Source organism: Leptosomus discolor, chromosome 11, assembly GCF_034619465.1.
Source record: "Leptosomus discolor isolate bLepDis1 chromosome 11, bLepDis1.hap2, whole genome shotgun sequence".
Classification (NCBI taxonomy): Eukaryota; Metazoa; Chordata; class Aves; order Leptosomiformes; family Leptosomidae; genus Leptosomus; species Leptosomus discolor.
This window is the reverse complement of record NC_141401.1, coordinates 684,346-704,206: the sequence shown is the minus strand read 5'-3', so window position 1 is coordinate 704,206 and position 19,861 is coordinate 684,346. Positions and strand designations below refer to the sequence as shown.

Genomic DNA, 19,861 nt, shown 5'->3' with positions numbered 1-19,861 from the left:
TGGGGAATAAAATTTGAGACTTGGAAACGTCGACGATATGTTCTGTCTGGGGTGAACATCCCCAGACTTACATCTTCAGCGGAGCAGCTCAGCTGTCGGGCTCTGAAGTGCGTCGGCAAGCAGCAAGGGAGAAGAACAGAGGGAAGCGCAGCTTTGGGCGGTGCAGATCCAGTAACTGCTTTTGATTTGAGGTCTCCAGCGTCCCTGAGGTAGCTATAAAGCAGGCTTGCAGGGAGGATTTTCGCCAAAATAGCAGGGTTGCTGTAGAAGCAGTCAGAACTCTGTTTGTTTATAGTAGAAAGAAAGGTCCGAATAAACTTCTGAGTTTAAAAACATTTATTTAACGTGAGTATTCATACTTGACAAATGTACAAGTCTCAGAGGGTTTAGCAAATGAAACAAAAATTTAATAAACAATGATTACATCTTCAGGGCTTGCTTTTATACAGTATTTACGTTTTCCTAGTTACACCACCGCATACGAAGGCTGAAGGAAGTGCCTGGTTTTGGGTTTCGGTGGTGCCATAATCCCCAGCTTTCCAGCAGCTCCTTGTGTGGCACCAAGGCTGTACGATGCTGAACTGGAGCCCGAGGATGCTGGAGCCTTCGAGCTAGGTGGTCTTCTGTTCCTTCTGTACCTGCTGTAGCCACTGCAAAATTCAGGGAGAAGGTTTGGGAGTCAAACAGCTCCTTTACTTGCCCCAGTCCCTGCACCCGTGGTCTACCTGCATATACACCACCGTTAGATTGTCTAGAAGACTACGCTTTTATTTGTAAATTTTTTTTTCTTTTAATTTAAATACACATGGCTGCAAAAACACCTTTGAAATGTAAATCAAGTGCAGCTGCTGCTCTGGCATTTGCCTAAGGGCAAGCAGCAGCCTGAAACAGGGACAAAGAATGCTGAACCAACCTGACTCCTATTAATCCAATTAGAGTATCAACATTAAGTGACACTTGGGGGTCAACAGCATTTAATGACTAATATTTTAGTAGATGGGAAGGTGAAAAGGGTGGGAGCAAAACCTACTGAGCTGGGAACTGCTGTTTGCTACAAAAACCAAAGGCCAGAATGAGGAAAAACAGGGCAGAGAAGCAGACGCCCGTGGGAAGGACAGTGGCAGAAAGCAATGAGTTTCAGCGAGGCAGACCCCGTTTTCTCTTTGATGATGAACGCAGTATCAAAGCAGTAAAGGGTAAGTAGTTAATATAGCAATAAAACCGAACAGTCTTTAAAATTTAGGCATGGCCCTTCAGGTGGGGAATTACAGAATGTTGTGGAGCACGTTAGTCCCATTCAGAGCTGCTCCTGTGACTGGCCTGAACTCCCCCCAGCTGACAGTGATGCAGTTTCTGTGACACAGGTGGCCTCAATAAAACCCCATGCAAAGCATGATTTCAGAAATGCAAGACGTAGGTTGTCCACATAACTGCTCTTCTGAACCTCATGTTCTCTCTCTCTCATATACCAAACGAGGGAAAATGTCGAGGCTGAGGGGTCAGGTAGCCTGACCACAGCACGGGGAACTTGAGCACCTTTTTGTGCAAGGCCAGCTCTGAGCACAGCAGACCTTTAAAAGGCATGACTATAAACCCCAATTAAGAACTAAACTGCTCAAGTTTTCTAATGTGTGTCCCCCCGAGGGCAGAATTTCTCCAACCGTTCCTCCTTTCTTGTTCGTTCCCTTTCAGCACCGATTCATCACCCCGTTTTGAGCACGGACTTGCAGCACCAACTGCTACTACTGGAGTTACCAGACTAATAACTACATGAACCGCTAAAACAAGGTCCTCGACTCAAATGATGAGGCCCAGCCTGGCTCCTTCATCGCCCTGTGATGGTTTGGTGGTGGATCTGCCCTAGAAGCTCTGGACGAACCGGACTCCTGGGTCCCAACGTTACACTCTTGATGCAGGTGTTGCCTCATGTGGTACAGTCAGAGGGAGAACTTGAATTAACAAGGGACTGGGAACTGAAGTTCAAATCTTACATCGAACCTTCAAAGTTTTAACCCCTCCCTGTGTTTCCAAGCACAGAATCCGGTCAGCCTGCTAATAACGGTTACGGCAGCGCGCTGAAATTTAGAGTCGCTTGTGGCAGTCAGGAGTGAGACACAAAGGACAACTGTGAAATAACCTTCCTCACCAGGAGCTTCTTAAACAAGAAATGCTAGAAAACCAGAAGTAGAGCAGTTGTTACCCGGATAATTTCAATGCTATTCTTAAAGCCCATTCTTACTCAAGATGCAGTAGGGCAACAGTGCAGTTTGGGGATCATCACCGTGCCATTCTGGGCAAAGACAGTGACCACAACGTACCCTTTGGGATGAAACGGCTGGCTGCCCCCATGACTTGTCTTTTTCCTCTTTGATTCTCTGAAGTTTGGCGGCCTTTTCCTTTTCCTCCTTTGGTTCGCGTTATTGCAGAAATAGCTCGAGGTCGTAACCACATCTTCTGCCTCTGCATCGCTCTCGGGCGTGGCAGTGCTTCCTGCAGCCGTGTCCACACTTTGGCAGGCAGCGTCCTCTACAGACAGACAGCGAGTTAAACCCAACGAAATCAAGATATTGCCAGCCAGAACTGTCAGCCAGAAAGCACCGACTGTCCTTGCTGTTCAAAGCCTCCTTCGTGCTGCCTTCAGCCTGGGGGTGCTCCAGGTGTTCCGCAGGGCGGTGCAGAGCGAGGACAGAAGGCGGTTTTAGTTGATCTCGTGATGTAGAAGAATACTGGCCAGGCCTATTTTCTCAAGCTTGGCTTCTTGTCTAAACTATTTTGGTAACACTGGGCTTTCTGCCTCTACACTGTCTTCCCCACGTCAGCTGGAAAGCGTTATGGAATATACCGCGAATACGACAGTCACACGTGGCACTTGTTTTCAAAGACAGCACCAGGAGACGCTGGAAGGCTCAGAGCAGAGGGCTCCTTCCCAATCAGCGTCGGCCAAGAGGGATGTGATCCTTCGCACAGGCAGTACAGTAAAATACCCACAACCCAGGTTTGTAGCCGTGCATTTATTCATGTTGCAGCGTACTAAGCACAGCCTCAAACGTAAACACGGGTCCCTTAAGAACTCCAGGCCCCAATGTCTAATCCGCTAGCCAAACTGTATTAAATACTCTAATTGCAGCACAGGCTACATGCTACGCTCCTGTGAAGTTGCCAGATTGACTCGTCTCAGGGCTCAGTTCTCCACTGAGCTGAACTTTGTATGTCAGGTTAGAGGTGGTAAAACACGGCCCTTCTGACCCACCAGCTTTTCTTGCACCTCGCTTCGAAAGCTCGTCACATTTGCGCACGGGCTAGTCAGTGAAGACCTGAACTTGCTGACCTCAATTACGATGAAAAATAAAAGGTAGTAGTTATGGATTATCCGGCAGGCTACAAGGTTAGCCCACACATAGTGGATGCAGGTGGAATAATACGGAGAAGCTGCGAGACCTTTAACCTTAGGGTCAGGATTCTCATTATAACTAAGCATATTGCGTAAATCCCGGCAACTAACAGGTGAGGCGCAGAGCAGTCTGCTTGTTCTCGTTTCCTCTCTTAGCCTTTCAGAAATACGCTGGATTCTACTAGTGAGAAGATAATTGTTCACCGTGGGGGTGGTGAGGCCCCAGCACAGGCTGCCCAGGGCAGCTGGAGCTGCCCCCTCCCTGGCAGGGCTCAAGGCCAGGCTGGATGGGGCTGGGAGCGACCTGCTCTGGTGGGAGGTGTCCCTGCCCAGGGCAGGGGGTTGGATCAGATGATTTTTAAGGTCTCTTTCGACCCAAACCCTTCTGTGATTCTATGATAGCAACAACCTTTGTATGTTCTGAAAATATGCAATTGCTCCCTTTTGGTAGTTATTAAACTGCAAGAATTAGTTATTTTTATCTAAAACCAGGTAACTTTTGAGTGAAACTTCTGATAGAGGAGGAGAGAACGGTATTAAACAGGGAAGTACACATTTAGGTACAAAGCATACCACACCTGGAGTGGTCCATTCGGAGTACTTATCCATCACTTTAATTATTTCTGCACCATATTTTTCCAGTTTGTCTTCTGTGACACCATCAATCTGCAGTAAAACCTCCGCATCAGACGACAGGGTTTCTGTAACGTAACAAAGCACCAATTGATGCGTCAAACAAACTGACTTCTTTTAAAGAGAGATCATGGTAGAGTGTTCTGGGGGAAATCAATTCCTTTGAGTGCCACCCTGTGCATTCAGTCCTTCAGGAAGCAAGCCTTTATTCTAGCAGATCTGCTTCTAGTTGGTTAGCACGAAAACTAGTCTAAAAGTTTTCTCTGAAAATGGTTCGAAGTTTGCTTTGCAGTGTGATGACTGGGGTGGCCCCTGTACTTATCCAGCGGGACTGCTACGGCACAAACCGCAGCTCCGAGACACCTACGCTGGGTCAGCTACTTCCACAGGAGTCGCTCGGTTACGTACGCTTAAACCTGATCCCCCTGGACGTTAGAAACGAGATTTTCTGTCAAAAAGGCTACAATTGCACACGCAGTCTGCTGCCGACAGGGGCTCCGAGGAACGAAAGGCTGACCTTACCTGCTATTTTCTTCAGAGTTGAAGTACTGAAAATATTGAAGTAATGCACATCAAAGACTTTCCCCAGCATTTTGCACGTGTCTGTCAGTTCCCCAAGGCACTTTTTGACCATCTCTTCCCGCTGTGACATCTTTGCCAAGGAAGCCCTTTGCTTTCTGATGGCACTGGCACTTTCTGTTTCATGAAACTCCACCTGTTAAAATAAGCCAGTCAGTAAGTCCTGTCAGGGGAGTTCCTGCAGAGCCATCGTGACAAGATGGATTTGATAACACAGGAAAACAGTGAAGGAAACCGAAAGTATTCTTTGATGGACCAAAAAAAGCTATTTACCGGCATACGCTTTTTAAATGATTTTTTTTTTTTTAATAACAGGCTACTCAACAGCCCCAAACTTCCTGCTGCAGAGAACCAGCCGAGCACACACAGCACAGGGGAGAAAGCCCGAGAACCCAATGCACCGCTCGCTTGAAACAGAGGTCACTAGGTCTAATGCTGAGGGCTCTCCCCTTCTCCAAACACAACGCTAATGCAGAGGAGGCATTGCCTGAAGCAGCTCTGGGACTGGTGCCATGACCTTCCTGAAGGGCATTTTCCATCAGAGCTCACCAGTGACTGGCAAAAAAATAGAGCAGAAAACGCAGGAGAAGGTAGCGCTGTTCCCTCCTTCCTCCTCAGCTAGCTCTTTCTGGGTTGGCCATCTGGAATCAGATAGACAGGGGAGAAGAGAAGGCTATAATCCTCCCCAGTCCTCTCAACTCACCTTTTGCCTCACACCACTACTGCTAGGATACTGGACTAGAAATCATGCTGGTTGGATCCTGTTCCCTGCACCCGCTAAAGCTCAGCTCCTGTACTGCACCTGGTAGGCAAACGGCGTTTACGCTCTCCCAGGGCATATATAAAAACCGTAGCACGTGCCTTAAAACAGTGCGGTCGAGACAAAAAATCAGAGCGTGACGAACCCGTAGTGATCCATCCAGCACAGCCTGAGCCTTCTCCCCGAGAACGATGTACGCTACCGCTTGGTCGTTAGCTGTGATGTACAAGTCTTCATCCAGAATCTTGTCCAAGACCAGCTTTCGAAACAGCCTTTCGACATTATGCCTCGAGTAGGCAGCTCCCTTCCCAAATATTCCAGACTGAATCTTCGCACTCGCTTTACCTGTGCGCCAGAAATCACAGGATCAGCCTGCGACGAGACAGCTCACGTACGTGCAGACCCGTGGCAGATTCCCAGGGCTGCTCCACCGTCGATGCGCATAAAAGGAACGCACTTAAGTGCCAGAAACTCCGAGCACCACCAGAAAACTAATATTATCACTATAGCAACCTGAAACGGATTAAAGCTTTAGTCTCATTTTTTTTTGGATCATTTACTACCACGAGATTCCTGCGAAGAATAATTTTGCAAAATACAGCTTCTGGTGTTGCGCAGACCTCCCGTCACGCACTCGGGCATTTACGCCCCAAGCCTCCCGAGGCGTTGTTTCTGGAGGAGCAGGACTCACCTAAGAAAATGTCCACCATCATATTCAGCGTGTATCTTCCAGCACCTGTATTTCTCTTCGCATTTGTCCGTCCCATTTGCCCGCAGTGCTCTCGTACAAATCTTACAATGCTCTTCACTTCCTCCGTGACATCCCTCGATCGGTAATCCTAGCAAGAGAGACTTGATTAGGCACGCACGTTACGTGGTTCTGCCCTAATGCAAGTTGGGACCGAAACCCCTGGTTTTCATTATTGAGCTGTTTCCAGTCATGAATTCATGTTGTTCCCAGCAGAGGAACAGTGATTTTCTCGTTAGTACCTGATATGATACAGTCACAGGAATTCTGGACTGGAAAATACTGTGGAAAACGCAGTAATCCAGACCAATTGACGGTACATGGTCTCTGCTGTGTTGATTCCATAGTGAGCCGCAAGACTGCTGCGTGAACGCTGGGAATCGAGGTAAACCATGCCGAAAGCATGCCCGTAATCCTACTGCCGTGCACTGGAACTTACGCTACCAGTAAGCATTAAAGTGAGCAGACTGGACTGAATGTGTATTATTCTAGTCAAATTTTATTACATAGCTGTTCCAGTGGATCTTGAATTAGCTCCTGCCTCCTGTAAGCACTGCAGCCAAAAAAAACGCCAATACAAAGGAACATCCTGATGCCTCACTAGTCCTCCTCTGGCAGAGAGAGGAGCATCACAAGTCCATGGGCAGTCTGTGTAATTCCACTCTAGGTTAAACCCTGGAAATAACTTGAAGCAGCTGTCATCACAAAAATACAGGACATCTTATTTTCTCCATTTGCCTTCCCGAACACCATGTAGCCATTTTTTAATGCAGCTAAATGCAAAACCAGTTTAACACCGCCATAAGACGGACCCATGAGTTTTACCTTCGTCCTGCTGCAGTTATCGCAAATTGCTTCTGGGTGGTCCTTACAGAAGGTGGGATTAAAGTCAGTTTCCCCAAAGTAGGCCAAAAGCTGAATTCTCCGGCAATCGACGACGTTCTCGCAGTAGTGAACCATACTGTACAGGTTGTTGAAGTGGGTCTGTCTCGTGTGACTGTTCCCATCCTTCTCCACTGAAACGCAACGAGTTCGACTGCATTTGTTAAATCTGCACCTCTGCATTTTCATATATTATCAGACAGACAAAACACAATATTCTTTTTTGCTTAACAAAAGATGAGGAGGTTAGTACAGGACTAACCTGGGACAGATTTTACCTCTCAAGTTTTAAAGAATGGAGATGGGAAATAAGACGAGCACGACGAGAATCAAGAGATGGATATGTCTGAAGCAAAATGTTTTTGACTAACGTTAAGTACGAGTGACCAAAAGCTTCCATTACAGAAAACCACTGGGGTAAAGACGCCGTCCCCCCATCTGTGCCACGCCAGACTGTACACGGCCCTGCTGAACGGGAATGTTACGCAGCCTAAACGGAGCAGAGACCAGCGACTAAGGGACTTCCTCGGCACTGTCTCCATCAGGTACAAACGTGACAACTCACTCAGTATCAGCCTTCTGAGTCTGGTCACGTCACTGTAGCTGTAGAAGAGCAGACAGTGAGACATTTCACCGTCTCGCCCAGCTCGGCCAGACTCCTGGTAGTAACCTTCGATGGATTTAGGGAGCGAGGCATGGATAACGTAGCGGACGTCGGGTTTATCAATCCCCATTCCGAAGGCGATGGTTGCACATATAACCTGGGGAGGAGGGAACGACTCGTTACGCAGAGTTACGAAGTGACTCACGCAGCACCCTGCACCGAGAGCAGCCAGGATTACGCAGCTGCAGAGCCTTGGGTTTCAGCCGCAACGCTGCGAGAGCACAGAACCGTCTCTCCTGTCAGAAGGGCTGTTCCAGGCCAAGGGCAGACTCCAAACCTGAGCCTCGACACACAACTCGCCTAGAGCTGGTTCAGAAGCCCCACGCTGCCGCGTCCCTTCCTCCTGGCGTGTCACACCTCAGTGCAGCGCTGCAGCCTGTAAAGCTCCCGGTGAGGAGACGCCAACGCGCTTCGGCGGATCGGTCCGGATCGGGTGTTTAACCCTGCGCCCGACCGGGCAGCAACGGTACACGACTTCGCTTTCATTTACTAGGCCCAGGGGGACAAAAGTGCTCTAAATTCTCTTCACTTTCTTCCCCGGGTTGCTTTTCTCTCACCTGGCATCCTTCCTGATTAATCCACTTCTTTTGTACGAGGTCTCTGTTGGAGTCGGTGAGGCCAGCGTGATAGGCGAGCGCTGCGAGACCCTCCTTCTGCAGGATGGCCGCCGTCGTGTCGCATTCGTGGCGCGAAAGGCAATAAATGATCCCAGAGTCATCTGCAAATACATAAGAAAGATTTGTGCTGCAGTGCAGCTTTATTCCCTTGCGCTTGCCTAACAGCCGTACCGGTCAAGCAAACATTCACCCCAACAGGGAGATGCTGGTAAGTGTAATGCAATAACTGCTTAACAACAAAGAAAAGTACTTTTATTAATATCAGATATTAATATTTTTTCCTCACCCAATTTCCTGCTTTTTTGGCGAGGTGGAGGCAAGAAAAGTTTTCCTGCTCAGCACTGTGCCATCTTAGGAGTTAACACACACGAATAAAGAACTCTCCAACTCGAGAGCCAGAGCAGCCTGCTCAGCAGCACAGCAGGTCACAGCACTGGAGAAGCTCTGACGGGAGCCTGCTGTAGCCGGCCTCCGGCAGCAGGAGCTGCAGGACTGCAAAAGCAAGCCCAGGGAGATGGGAATCTCTGAAGATCTCTTCAAGAGGAACCACAGACAGGCAGACCAACAGAACTAAACCATCAAAACAGTACAGATGCCAGATGACCTTCATACTCTGAAGACACGATGCTAAAAGGTCTGGCAACCCCCACAAACATCACCCAAGAGCATCACCATAATTTACTTTTCCACCTTCACTTGAACTCTTAAAAATGCCCATAAGTCTGATTCCCACTATCAATAACATCATTTGGCTTCCAACTTGTTCTTCTTGTAAATGTACTAGTCACTTGGAGAAAAGCCCGAGTTTGGGGTCTTGTACAGCGTTATAAAACCCTTTCCTGCCTTAAAGAGCAGCTCAAAAACGCATGCAGCCACACTGGGCTGCTCCGTACTCACGCGGATGGTATTTTTTAATCCATTCCAAGCAATCCATTGCCACCTTCTTGGGCTTCTTGGGCAACACATCATATTTCAAGTTATGCCTGTTGAAGCTCATTGTAAACCTAAAACAAGACAGTTCATGGGTGCTCGTCAGCGTCATGGGTGCAGCAATCCTTTCGGCCAGCTGGTATCGACTGGAATGTCCCCGACCCCACGAACTGCCTCTTGGCCTGCACTGTCCGAACTACTGTGCCACTACGCCCACGGAAGCTCGCACCACCCACGCTCTGGGTCTAAACGTGCATTTCTCCTCTGGCTGTGAAAAACCAAACCTACACGGCACTGTATTTTTCCACAGTGCACAATGAGCACCCTACAATACGATCCGGGCCCAATGGTACCTCATTCCTGCCAATGCTAATTAAAAACCACTTCCAGCTTTCGCAGTTTTCCAGCGGTCTCCCAAAAAGCACCCTGAAATACAACTTGCACAGTTTGTCAGTGACATAGAAAATTTGGTGATGTTATTTTTTATTAAACAGCTTCCTTAATCGTGCAAGGAAGAGCCTGGCCAGTTTTTTTCTCCTTACTCTGAACAGCTCACGCTACCCGAGGATGCACGCACGGAATTTAACCGGACACAACTGCCCAGGGGTTTCAGATGGAGCTGTAACGCTTTTCTTTCTTTACTAAGTTTTCCACTAGAAATTTCTGTGGCACAAACAAATGGTTTCAGGAAACTGCTGAGCAACTTACACTTGTGGTTTCAGCATCTCAAGCTGGTTCTGAATATCCTTCTGTACCCGGGGGTTAGCAGTGGCAGTAAGAGCCATCATAGGAACCGCGTGGAACTTCCTGCGGAGCATATTCAGTCGTTTGTAGTCTTGTCGGAAATCGTGACCCCACTGGTTTAAAAACAAAATTGAAGTATAACCGAGTAAGATGCTCCAACGGAGTCTTTGGCCGTTTTGAAAACCAATCAAGGGCTCTACCTGGCTGACGCAGTGGGCCTCATCGATGACAAAACGCGCCAGAAGCCTCCTGTCGTAGAGATTTTCCAGGGCTGACATCAGCCGGCCGCTTGCACAAACCTAGGGACACATCCACCCGGGGCGTTAGAAAGCGAACCGAGAGCGCGAGCGGTCACCGCGCCGCGCCGCGCACACAGAAACAAGGGTTCCGTGCAGCAAAGTTAATTGGGACTGAAGGCATAGAGGAGATGGCCATCAGCTTCATCTCCATTGACAGCCAGGCAGCTGGTGTGGGACTACTGCCAGGAGGCAGGATCCGCCATCCAGAGGTCCTACAGTCGGAGTCAATTTAAATGACTTATGCCACGGAAGACAGGGAGAGCCGATGCTGAAGAAACATAATCAGGGCACTAAACAGGCTCCTCTTACAAAGCTCTTGTGGAAGAACATCATTTTTAAGGCAGCCTGTAATTAAGTACCAGGGAATCTTTTGACAATCACATATTACCTTGACAGCTACATGTTTTTTCCCTGTATTATCCTATTCATAGCAGTCTCGATTCTAATAGCTACTTGACAGCAATTAGCCACGAACATGTAGTAAGGGATATTGAAACAGATGGGTACGGGGGTTTGTTTTAAGAATTTAGATTGTATAGACATGCTCAGTTCTCCTTCTTGGTTAATTACTGACTGAAGTTAGTTACAGCTGTACAGAGCCTTACTGAATTATCTAAGAATGTTTATTTTTCCCCCTCAGAAGCCTCCTCTACGTTCAGCGTTTCCCCTCTAACACTTCATAGTAATCCATTCTCTTGTTGCCTCCATGATTTTACAATTCAAATTAAATACAAACCTTCTCAGGGGTAACATACAGAAGCTTTATTACAGGATCTTTTTTTGACAATTGCATATATATTTTGGAAGCGTCGGCATCTGTTCTGTCACCAGTCAGGTACGTTGCAGCAATCTATATTAAAAAAATATGAAGTTTTAATATAAATAAACAGAAGAACCTCCAAGAACCGAGTCCTACCTCTAGTTACAAACCAGATTAAAAAGTGTATGCATTCACTGTCCTCAATGAACAACCTTTCAATACTTCTTTGTGTAACTGTCAATAGCATTTGAACCCTCGCTGTACTGTGGACATCATGGAATTTCTCTAACGATAAACCCAAAAGACTGTAAGCCAAATTCTATTAATCTGCTCCCAATTCTACCAGCAGACCAACAGCTGACTTAGGGGATTCATCTGCTTTCTTTGAACTCCCTTTCCAATAGACAAAACAGATGAGATGTTTGTTTATTGATCAATAGGCTCTAAGTTTGAGACTGAGTTTGGAAAACAGAGATCTTAAGGCAAGAAACAAAGTTTCCAGGAAGCACAAAACAGGACAACAGCCTCAATAACAGCGCCCACAAACACGGAACAACATTGCATCAGAAGAGATTAAACACAACTTGGAGCAGCCACTCCATATTCAGTCCGAAAGTCTAACTTACTCTCACGCTGAATAGTAACAAAGGAATTGGATGCAAGAACAAGTCACGCTGACAGAGCCAATTCTCCCTGCTCGTCTCCTCTTCCTCTCGCAAGAGGCAGCTGCAGCTCTGCAGAGGAAATTCCTTCTGCAGCTGCAGATCCCCAGCAGCCACAGAGCCAGCTGAACTGGCTGCTACAGCCATGGCACCCACACTGCCAGGAGGGAAGAGCGCGGCCCAAGCGCAGCGCTGAGCAGCGCTCACCGAAGGGCGGCAGCCGCTGGAGGGCCCTGTCCAGTCAGGCTGTCGAAAACGGCACTTGATGAGAGGAGGACTTGTCCGAGCTTCAAACCCCGTCATCGTAGTGCCTTCGGTCTCACACCCCAGAAAATCTCTGTAGTTTTGCCCTAAAACATCTTACCCACCTTTGTTTGCCTGATCTCTCAACCTCAGTGACAGGCTAAGGATGAAAGAGACGCTTCCCCGAGGCAAAAGCAGGTCCTAAGTGTCTCGGCCCGAGGAACACACACCTTCTGCACCTGCACTTCTTTTCTCTGTGCATCACTTTCCTAGACATGCTCAGCATCTTTGCAACCCTCCTCGCTCAGGGATTGTTAGTGCTTCTTTCTGCTACCGAGCCAGGCAGCTCCTGTTTAGGTGACCACACTCACAATCTAAGAATTGGGCACCTGGCCTTGACAGCTAAGCTCCAATGACAGATACACAGGAGCATCAGCAAATTCAGCAGTTAGACCACCAACATACTCCAGTTCATCTAATTTAGTTCCTCCCTGACAACTCTGCGTGCCTGTTAACAGTTTCCATCTAATCCATTTTTGCAGTTTATATTTGAGAGACGTAAGATTTCCTGTAAAACTTCAGATTCCCGATTCGCTTACCCGCGGGCTGCCTAAAGCAAGCTGTTTGCACTTACATCTAGAGTCTTCAGTTTCTGAACCTGATCGATTATCAGCGACCTCAGTGGAGAGATAACAATAGTGACTCCCGCAGACACACACGCTGGTAACTGGTAGCACAAGCTTTTACCACCACCTGGAATGACGAAACAGAACACAACAAGCGTTGGATATCAGGAGGAAAGGGAGACAGTGGGGAGATGGAGCAGAAGAGGGGGGACTTATTTCCTACTTGTCATTTTACAGCGCTTTCAGAAACAATAACCCTTCACCAACGGCTGCCTCCAACGCAATCACTGTAGGAGGAGTTTTCACGTGAAATGCCACGGCAGGCAGAGATTCCGCCGCCTCATTCGGAACACTGCAGCGCGCGCAGCACCCCAGAAATCCCGCAGCCGCAGAGTTCAGGCAGCGCAATTTATCGCCACCTCCACAAAGGCACAGAGAAAAGAGAAGTCTGCCACGGGCCGTGCAAAAGGGGCTCCAGGTCTTTATTTCTGGAGCGCGTGCCAGACCCCAGAAGCCCGCGGCTGCGCGACGCGGGGGGTACCCACCAGTGGGCATCAAGATGAAGCAGTCTTCACCCAGAAGGGCAGCATTGATGGCCTCCAGCTGATTTGTCCGAAAATAGTGCAAGCCAAACTTTTTGTGAAATATAGTCATCATTTCTTCAGAATGGGAAAACTTCACACCCCTGAAACGTTCCAGTGCGGGGTTAGTAACGGGCAGATCTAGCAGACAGAGAAAAGGCGCCGGCAGTAAGTCACGATACGGGGCTGTGCCACCCCTCCTGCAGCGCCAAGCCCCTTCCCTAGAACAGGCAGCTTAGCCACCACCTCGACCTTTTAAACCCAAGTCATGGCAGGCTAAAAAAAAACGGCTTTCAGCTGGAATTTAAGGCCAGCTACAGCGTGGGCTGTGACGACAGGCCAATCGCGGGAAACAAGCGTCATAGCCCGACCGTGCAGAGCGCAGCCTGGCACTGGCCAACCTCCCCTCTGTCACACACCACCCCGCTGGCGGGTCCCTAACAGCAGGTGCCAGCTGAAACAGCCCCAGCGAACCCGATGAGACCCGTTACCGTTTTTGCCTCCGCTTTTACCCGCCCACAGATAATACCGACCCACCCCTGGGCCCCGGGGGGATCCGGTTTGCTTCAGCAAGTGCCCATTTTTGAACATTTCACATAAACAGCTAGAACCGTTGTGCAGCTTTGAATTAACAGCTGCAGAAGCATTATTTAATTAAAACGGAAACGTTCTAGTTCCCAATTTGAGCAGCTTCACCTTCCCTGCAGCCAGCAACCTGCACAGCAAAGACACAGTCCAGAAGTTTGGCAACACTTGGAGGAAGAAAAAACCCCAGATGACGACTTTGCAAAGAGAAAACAAAAGAAATCTCCACAGAAACAGAAGGCACAGATGCAATCTGCAGTAAGTTACTTGGCCTCAGGTTTAAAAATAAACAAGAATTGAAAAAGGGAAAGACAGTGATCCTAACGAGCATAATTTACCCGAACGGTTCTTTGCTGCCATCGAGGAGCTTGACTTGGGAGCAGCAGGATTTGGTACCACAGCAGACCCTTTGGCTCTGGACATGATCTTTGACAGCAGCGATTTGGCAGGGGGCCCTTCCCTGACGGGCTGATACAGCGGCGTAGCCGGCGTCTCGGGCACCGAAACCTCCACCGAATTCTCCCAGCCCTCGTCGAAGTCATCCACATCAAAGGGATCGAGGTCGAAGTCTGTATCGTTTATACCCAAACTGTCCTCTGCAGGAACGACCGCGGGAGCTTTGCCCTGCCCTCTCAGAGCTGGGCTCGTAAGGGCCTTCTCCAGCAGAGGACGGTTTCTGCCGTCTCTCACCCCGGGGCTTTCACACCACCCGCTGCCGCGGGGCGTCCCGGCACGGAGGCTGGGGGAAGCTCCCTCCGAGGCCGGCAGCGCCGTGATCTCCTCAACACCTTGCTTTGAAGCAGAAGAGGAATCCACGGGTGGATTTTTTTTGGTAGAAAAATGGCTTGAATTAGCAGTCCCAGAAAGCGCGGGCGGGAGGTTTGTGGACGTTGGCGAGTTTCTGTCAGAACCGAAGCTCCAGGTCGGGCCAGAACTGAGAGCGGCGCCAGGGCGCGCGAGAGGGCCCGGCTCCACGCGCGCCTTCCAGCTCCCAGGCAAAGTGCTGCTCGTGCTGCTTCTGCTCCAAGGGACAGAGCTAGCCAGCAATCTTCTCCTGGCAGGGACGGCAAGGGAAGGGAGAAGGAAGGAAAAAAAAAAAACAACCCACCAAATTTAGTCGCAAGCAACGATTTATCAAGTTCTACAACACACATTGAGCAGTTTTGTCTCTCTCCTATTAAAAATATTAACATGTGGTGGTTACATCGTATTCTGTGTCATTATACTTTAAAAATATTCCAAACAAATCTAGGGAAGGGAGAGTATTACCAGAACTCAAATATATTTAAATAATTAAATAATTTAAATTATTTAATATAAAAAAAATTAAAATATTTAAATAAAATAATTACAGAATTACTGCTTCTCTGCAGACATCAAATAAAAGAATTCCTAATTGATCCAGGCAAGGTAGAGCATAAAAAAAGAATTAAAATCCCTAGAGGCACAAACCTGAAGTTAAAAAAAGTAAAAATATGCTTGAACCAAATTACATTTTTATGTACTTTCTAAAGACTACGGCTGACTACAGTAACAAGAGGAAAAAGAATAAGCTGGTTTTGCTGAGGCCGTTCAGAAAAAGCATAGTCCCAGCCCAGTAAAAAAACCAAAACAAAATCCCAAATCTCAACTGTCTACGTGTGGTGTCACCCCACCCCCTGCTCGGGAAGCGCCCGGTGCCGGAGAACAGACCCAGGACTGCCCGTGCCTGGGGCTGAACGTGGAACTGGACCCTTTCTTCTGGCAGAACACGGGGATTGTTGACACTTTTCAGCAGTTTGGGGTATTTTTTTTCCCTTCGCTTTGTCAGCAATTTTCAGCTTTTCCAGAAATCCTTCTTCGGCGCGATGGAGACACCTGCAGGCCCAGCACCGCTCCCCGGGGGCAGGCGGCTCAGCGCGTACCTGAGGTCTCTCTGCTGCAGAAGGGCTTTCGCACACGACAGAGACTCCAGCTCGTGAAGCGGAATGGCGTCCACCAGCTCGCAGATCCCAGCCATGACGCTGTAGAGCTGCTGTTCCACACGCCAGCCTTTATCTGTCAGACGGAGCCATTTCAGCAGACAGTCACGACAATTTTCTTAGAACACGTAATGAGGTGGTATCGCTCTCATAGAAGACAGTAAATTGCACTACGTCTAAATAATTTACTTCCAATATATTTTTAAGAAAGAAGCTGTTTCTGTGTGCACCAACTCACCCAGTCTACGTATTTTTGCCCTTGCCTTTTAATTATCCGTCCATGTAAGTTTTCCAAACCTCGTCACAGTTCTTTCAAACTTATTTCCGAAAACACTGAAGTTTATAAGTTTCGCTTATCTCAAATTACACACGCACCCCCCCAAACACTAAACCACATTTTAACTGAAATATCACATTGCAACGCCCGTCTAGAAAGCACCACGGGAAACCTCCCACAGGTCAAAGTCAGCGTCTGGCACCTCACGACCTTCCCTGTCAAACAGGGAACATCCGGATCCTGCCGGTGAACTGCTCTGTACCTCAAACTGCCGCTGCCAGGGACGGGATCCCTTGGACTAGACTGTGACCTCTGCTGCGCTGGCCTAACTCTGACCTAGCTGGTGCTCAGAAAGGCTCAGCTGGCCACGGGCTAACGGCCCACAGCGACCAGAGGTTTGCTGTAGGTGCGCTGGCGCATGACAGGATGGAGCTTGCCTGCGCCGATTTCCAGAGCAGCGTTGATAAAGCACAAATGTAAACCCGCTGCTCTGGGCATTTCTGGCCACAGAACTGCAAGTGACGCTGTAGCACAGCGCCATAACCTGCAGCTTTACAGATCTGGGGAGGAGCGTCTGGGCCTGCAGCCTTCGAGCCAGGCTGCGCCACCCCTGCCCTTGGTAACTTCTCATTCTGCAAGTGAAACTCGGGAACACTTTAGCTCCGTCCTTCCCAAAGCCAGCATCTGCGGGAATCGGATGGAAGTGCTGGCGCAGCTCCAGCTTACAGTGGCGTGTCTTTGTGCCACAGCTGACCTCGGGAACGGTCGGGTCCATCCGCGCTGTTATGCTTTGCAAAGGAGCTCTGTGCCGTACCCCAGACTGGCTGGCAGACCCGGAACCAGGACCAGACAACGCCCCTGAGCCTACACAACGTACACACGGCATCTTAAATCCCGGGAACCAGGACCGGACAACGCCCCTGAGCCTACACAACGTACACACAGCATCTCAAATCCCGGGCAAGACGCAGGCCCAGCTTCCCCGCCCCATCGGTCACGGTTAGCCAGCGCCCTCCGATGACACGGGACACAGGGCAGAACGATTTCATTGCAAACCATCCCCAAAATGGGTCGTGTACCTGCATCCTCCGCACCGGGATCGCTTTCAGGAACAGGCTGCGTGGTGAGAACCTTCCCAGGCTTGGCCTCGATGCTGCCAGCTGTGGATGCGCCACCAGCAGGAGACTCTTTGAAAAAATTACTAACATCGAAAGAAAAAGTCATTAAAATACAGGTGTCTGTAAACCAAGGCATTTCCATAAGGGAAGTTTGTCTTTTAGAAGAACAGCATTTAGGACGTGTAAAAGATAAACAAATTTCTGAAAACCCAGTTAAAATCCAGGTACCTGAGCAGTTTGTCGCTCATCCTCGTGCCAACGTGTAGAGATTCGCTTTAATAATTTTTTTTTCCCCTCCCACAACAAAAGGGAACATAACTCTGTTTTTTCTGAAGCAAAAGCCACCTTAACCATTGGCCATAAAAATAAGTATTTCATAAAACATCAATAGCAGCTGTCAGCTGCCAACCTGCCAAGCAACAGACAGACACGACCAGCTCGCTCTGTAGCTTTTTAACAAGCCCTCGTTTTCCGTCTTTTTTGGTACTTCTAAAAATCACCCCAAAGACAGACAGTTTCATCAACAAACTTTGTTTTACCTAATGCTTTTCACAGAAGGCGAGCAGGAAGGCAGCTCTTCTTCAGGGGAGGGTGGGACGACATCCAAGTCATCCTCCTCTTCAAGCTCAGTGCCTGCGGGCAGCTCGATGCGGGGGCTGCTTCTCTCATGGCTGCGTGGCTGCGGGCTCTCACCGCTTTCAGCGGCTGAAAGAGAAGTTCGGTCGTGTTACTGGCCAGCACTGTAAACTCATTCTGGATTCAACGAAAATGCAACTGAACACAGGAAAAAAAATTCCCAGCCAGATTTCAAAACATGCATTTAATACCGTTTTTGACTTTTAAAGGACCAAAAAAAAAAAAAAATTACTGCTCCCTTTTTGTCCCCCGTTAAAAACAAAGGGACAAAAGCCCCACAAACCCGCTTCTAAGCGGAAAAGTTCCACGGCTTGGCTATAGTCACCTTCCCCTGCCAGAACAGAAAAACTCGAGGAACATTTTCCTATGAGAGATTTTACAGAAAGCTCTTGTGACGTTAAATACTAGCTTAAAAAGAGTGTAGACTCATCAACCAGCGTAGTCCCTGTCCTGGAATTACAAGATAATTTAAGTGAGTAGCGGCTTATATGACAAATCCTACTAAGAAAGGCCAATATCATTAATATCTTAAAATTCATTTCACAAAAAGAGGGGAAAAGGTAACAAAATATTCTTCAGAAGAAAAACACAGTTCACTAATCCTTTTGCCATTTGGTGCAGCAGCAGCACCACAGAACACTGTTCAATATTATTCAGCTGCATAAACATATTAATTTCACAAATAAAGATCAAAAGTTTCAAAACATAACAGGTGAGGCACAGAAAATAGAGAAGCCGTGTGGGACACGGAGCTCTGACTGACAGTCATGAACGTGTTGGTCATAATCGAGGGCTGGAGGGTTTTTGTGTGGTTTGTTGTTTTAAATTGAGAGAGATCTCTTTCTGGTTTAACATCCCTCATCATTGCATTTACACATAAGATGATTTTACACCTCTTTCGTACGAATTTTAAGTGCTTTTCTTTCGGTAACATCCCTACAGACCATTGCTCCTCGTTTCTGGAACGCCAGACGGGATGTCTTGGAACCCCGACACCGCCGTGCGACCCGCTGCTGCCACAGACAACACTCCGCCATTCACAGCCCCGCACCTCCACGAGCTGCCGAGACCAGAGCGAAACCCACCCACCCACGACTGCTTGTGGGACAGCAGCACCCACCCCCCTCCCATTGCTGCAACATCAAGCCCTCTGTGTGAGAACACAAACACCTCCAGCTCAGTGGTACCGTGACGTGAGCTGTTACCTGGGCGAGTCTCTTCCCCGTCATCATCCAAAATCACCTCAGCCGACAAACTCCCCCACGGGCCGTCACCCACAGCCCCGTTACTGCTGCAGGGAGCCGAATCCTCCAGACAGATCAGCGACTGCTGTGAGGAGGGCCGTGCCTCAGCCTCCGGCGAGGGCTCCCTGCACCCCGAAGCGCCGTGGCTGCGGGGCCCCGCGTCGTTGCCCGCGGTCCCGGCAGAGCCAGGCAGCTCACCCCGCCGGGGGCCTGTCCCCTGGGGGGCCTTGCGGGAGGCCCGCCGCCCTTTGGGGGACAGCACCGGCGCTCGGCCATACTTCTTCTCGATGCCTGACAAATCGAAGTCGTCGATGTCATCCCACTCATCTTCTATGGTGATGACGGGGCCAGACGCAGGACCGGGCCCGGCCTCCCGGGCGGGAGCGCCCTGCAGCCCCGGGGTCGCGCTCCTCTTCCCAGAAGCCGCTGGGCCTCCTGACGCCTCCCGAGGCCTGGCTGCCGCTGGAAAGAAAGCCTGGATTTGGGTTTTCTTCTCCTTGGAGGCAGCAGGGCCCAAGGCGAGCGCAGCCAGGGAGGTGTTCACGTCTTTGTCCCGCAGCGCCGAGGCGGCGGGGAGGCCCCGAGGCTCCCTGGGCAAGGCACCGGCCGGAGACGTCTTCTTGAAGGTAAAGCCCCTGCGAAGAGACCAGCCCCTCGTCAGCGGCCCCGGGGGCTTGCCGCACCCCCCCCCTCAAGCTCCGCCACCCTCCCACCCACCGGCCCGCGGCCCCGCGGTACTCACGCCGGCCGGTGCCGCGGCGGGGGCGCCTTGCTGAGGGCTCCGCGGGCCGAGTGGAGCTCCAGCTGCTCCCGCAGGTTGTTCTGCGGCACGGCCGCCATGACGAGGCGGGGCGGCACCGCACCACCCCGCCGGCGGGGGGCGCTCTACCGCGCTCTGCCGCCCCGCGGGGGCTCCGCTCC

At 49.6% G+C, this 19,861-nt stretch overlaps 1 protein-coding gene across 1 annotated transcript; it reads right to left on the bottom strand.

The window, feature by feature from the left end:
- Window positions 1-352: 352 nt before the first annotated feature.
- Window positions 353-19,788, bottom strand: BLM (BLM RecQ like helicase). Its single transcript, XM_086471352.1, has 21 exons — window positions 19,683-19,788; window positions 18,902-19,575; window positions 17,600-17,765; window positions 17,022-17,143; window positions 15,609-15,741; window positions 14,043-14,758; window positions 13,084-13,260; window positions 12,547-12,665; window positions 10,984-11,097; window positions 10,149-10,247; window positions 9,913-10,061; window positions 9,172-9,278; window positions 8,215-8,375; window positions 7,559-7,754; window positions 6,937-7,127; window positions 6,055-6,202; window positions 5,509-5,708; window positions 4,547-4,739; window positions 3,970-4,092; window positions 2,319-2,526; window positions 353-650 (listed from the first exon to the last, which is right to left on the bottom strand). The coding sequence occupies exons 1-21, from the start codon at window positions 19,778-19,780 to the stop codon at window positions 467-469; spliced, it is 4,278 nt and encodes a 1,425-aa protein (XP_086327478.1). The 5' UTR covers window positions 19,781-19,788; the 3' UTR covers window positions 353-466.
- Between the last annotated feature and the right edge of the window lie 73 nt (window positions 19,789-19,861).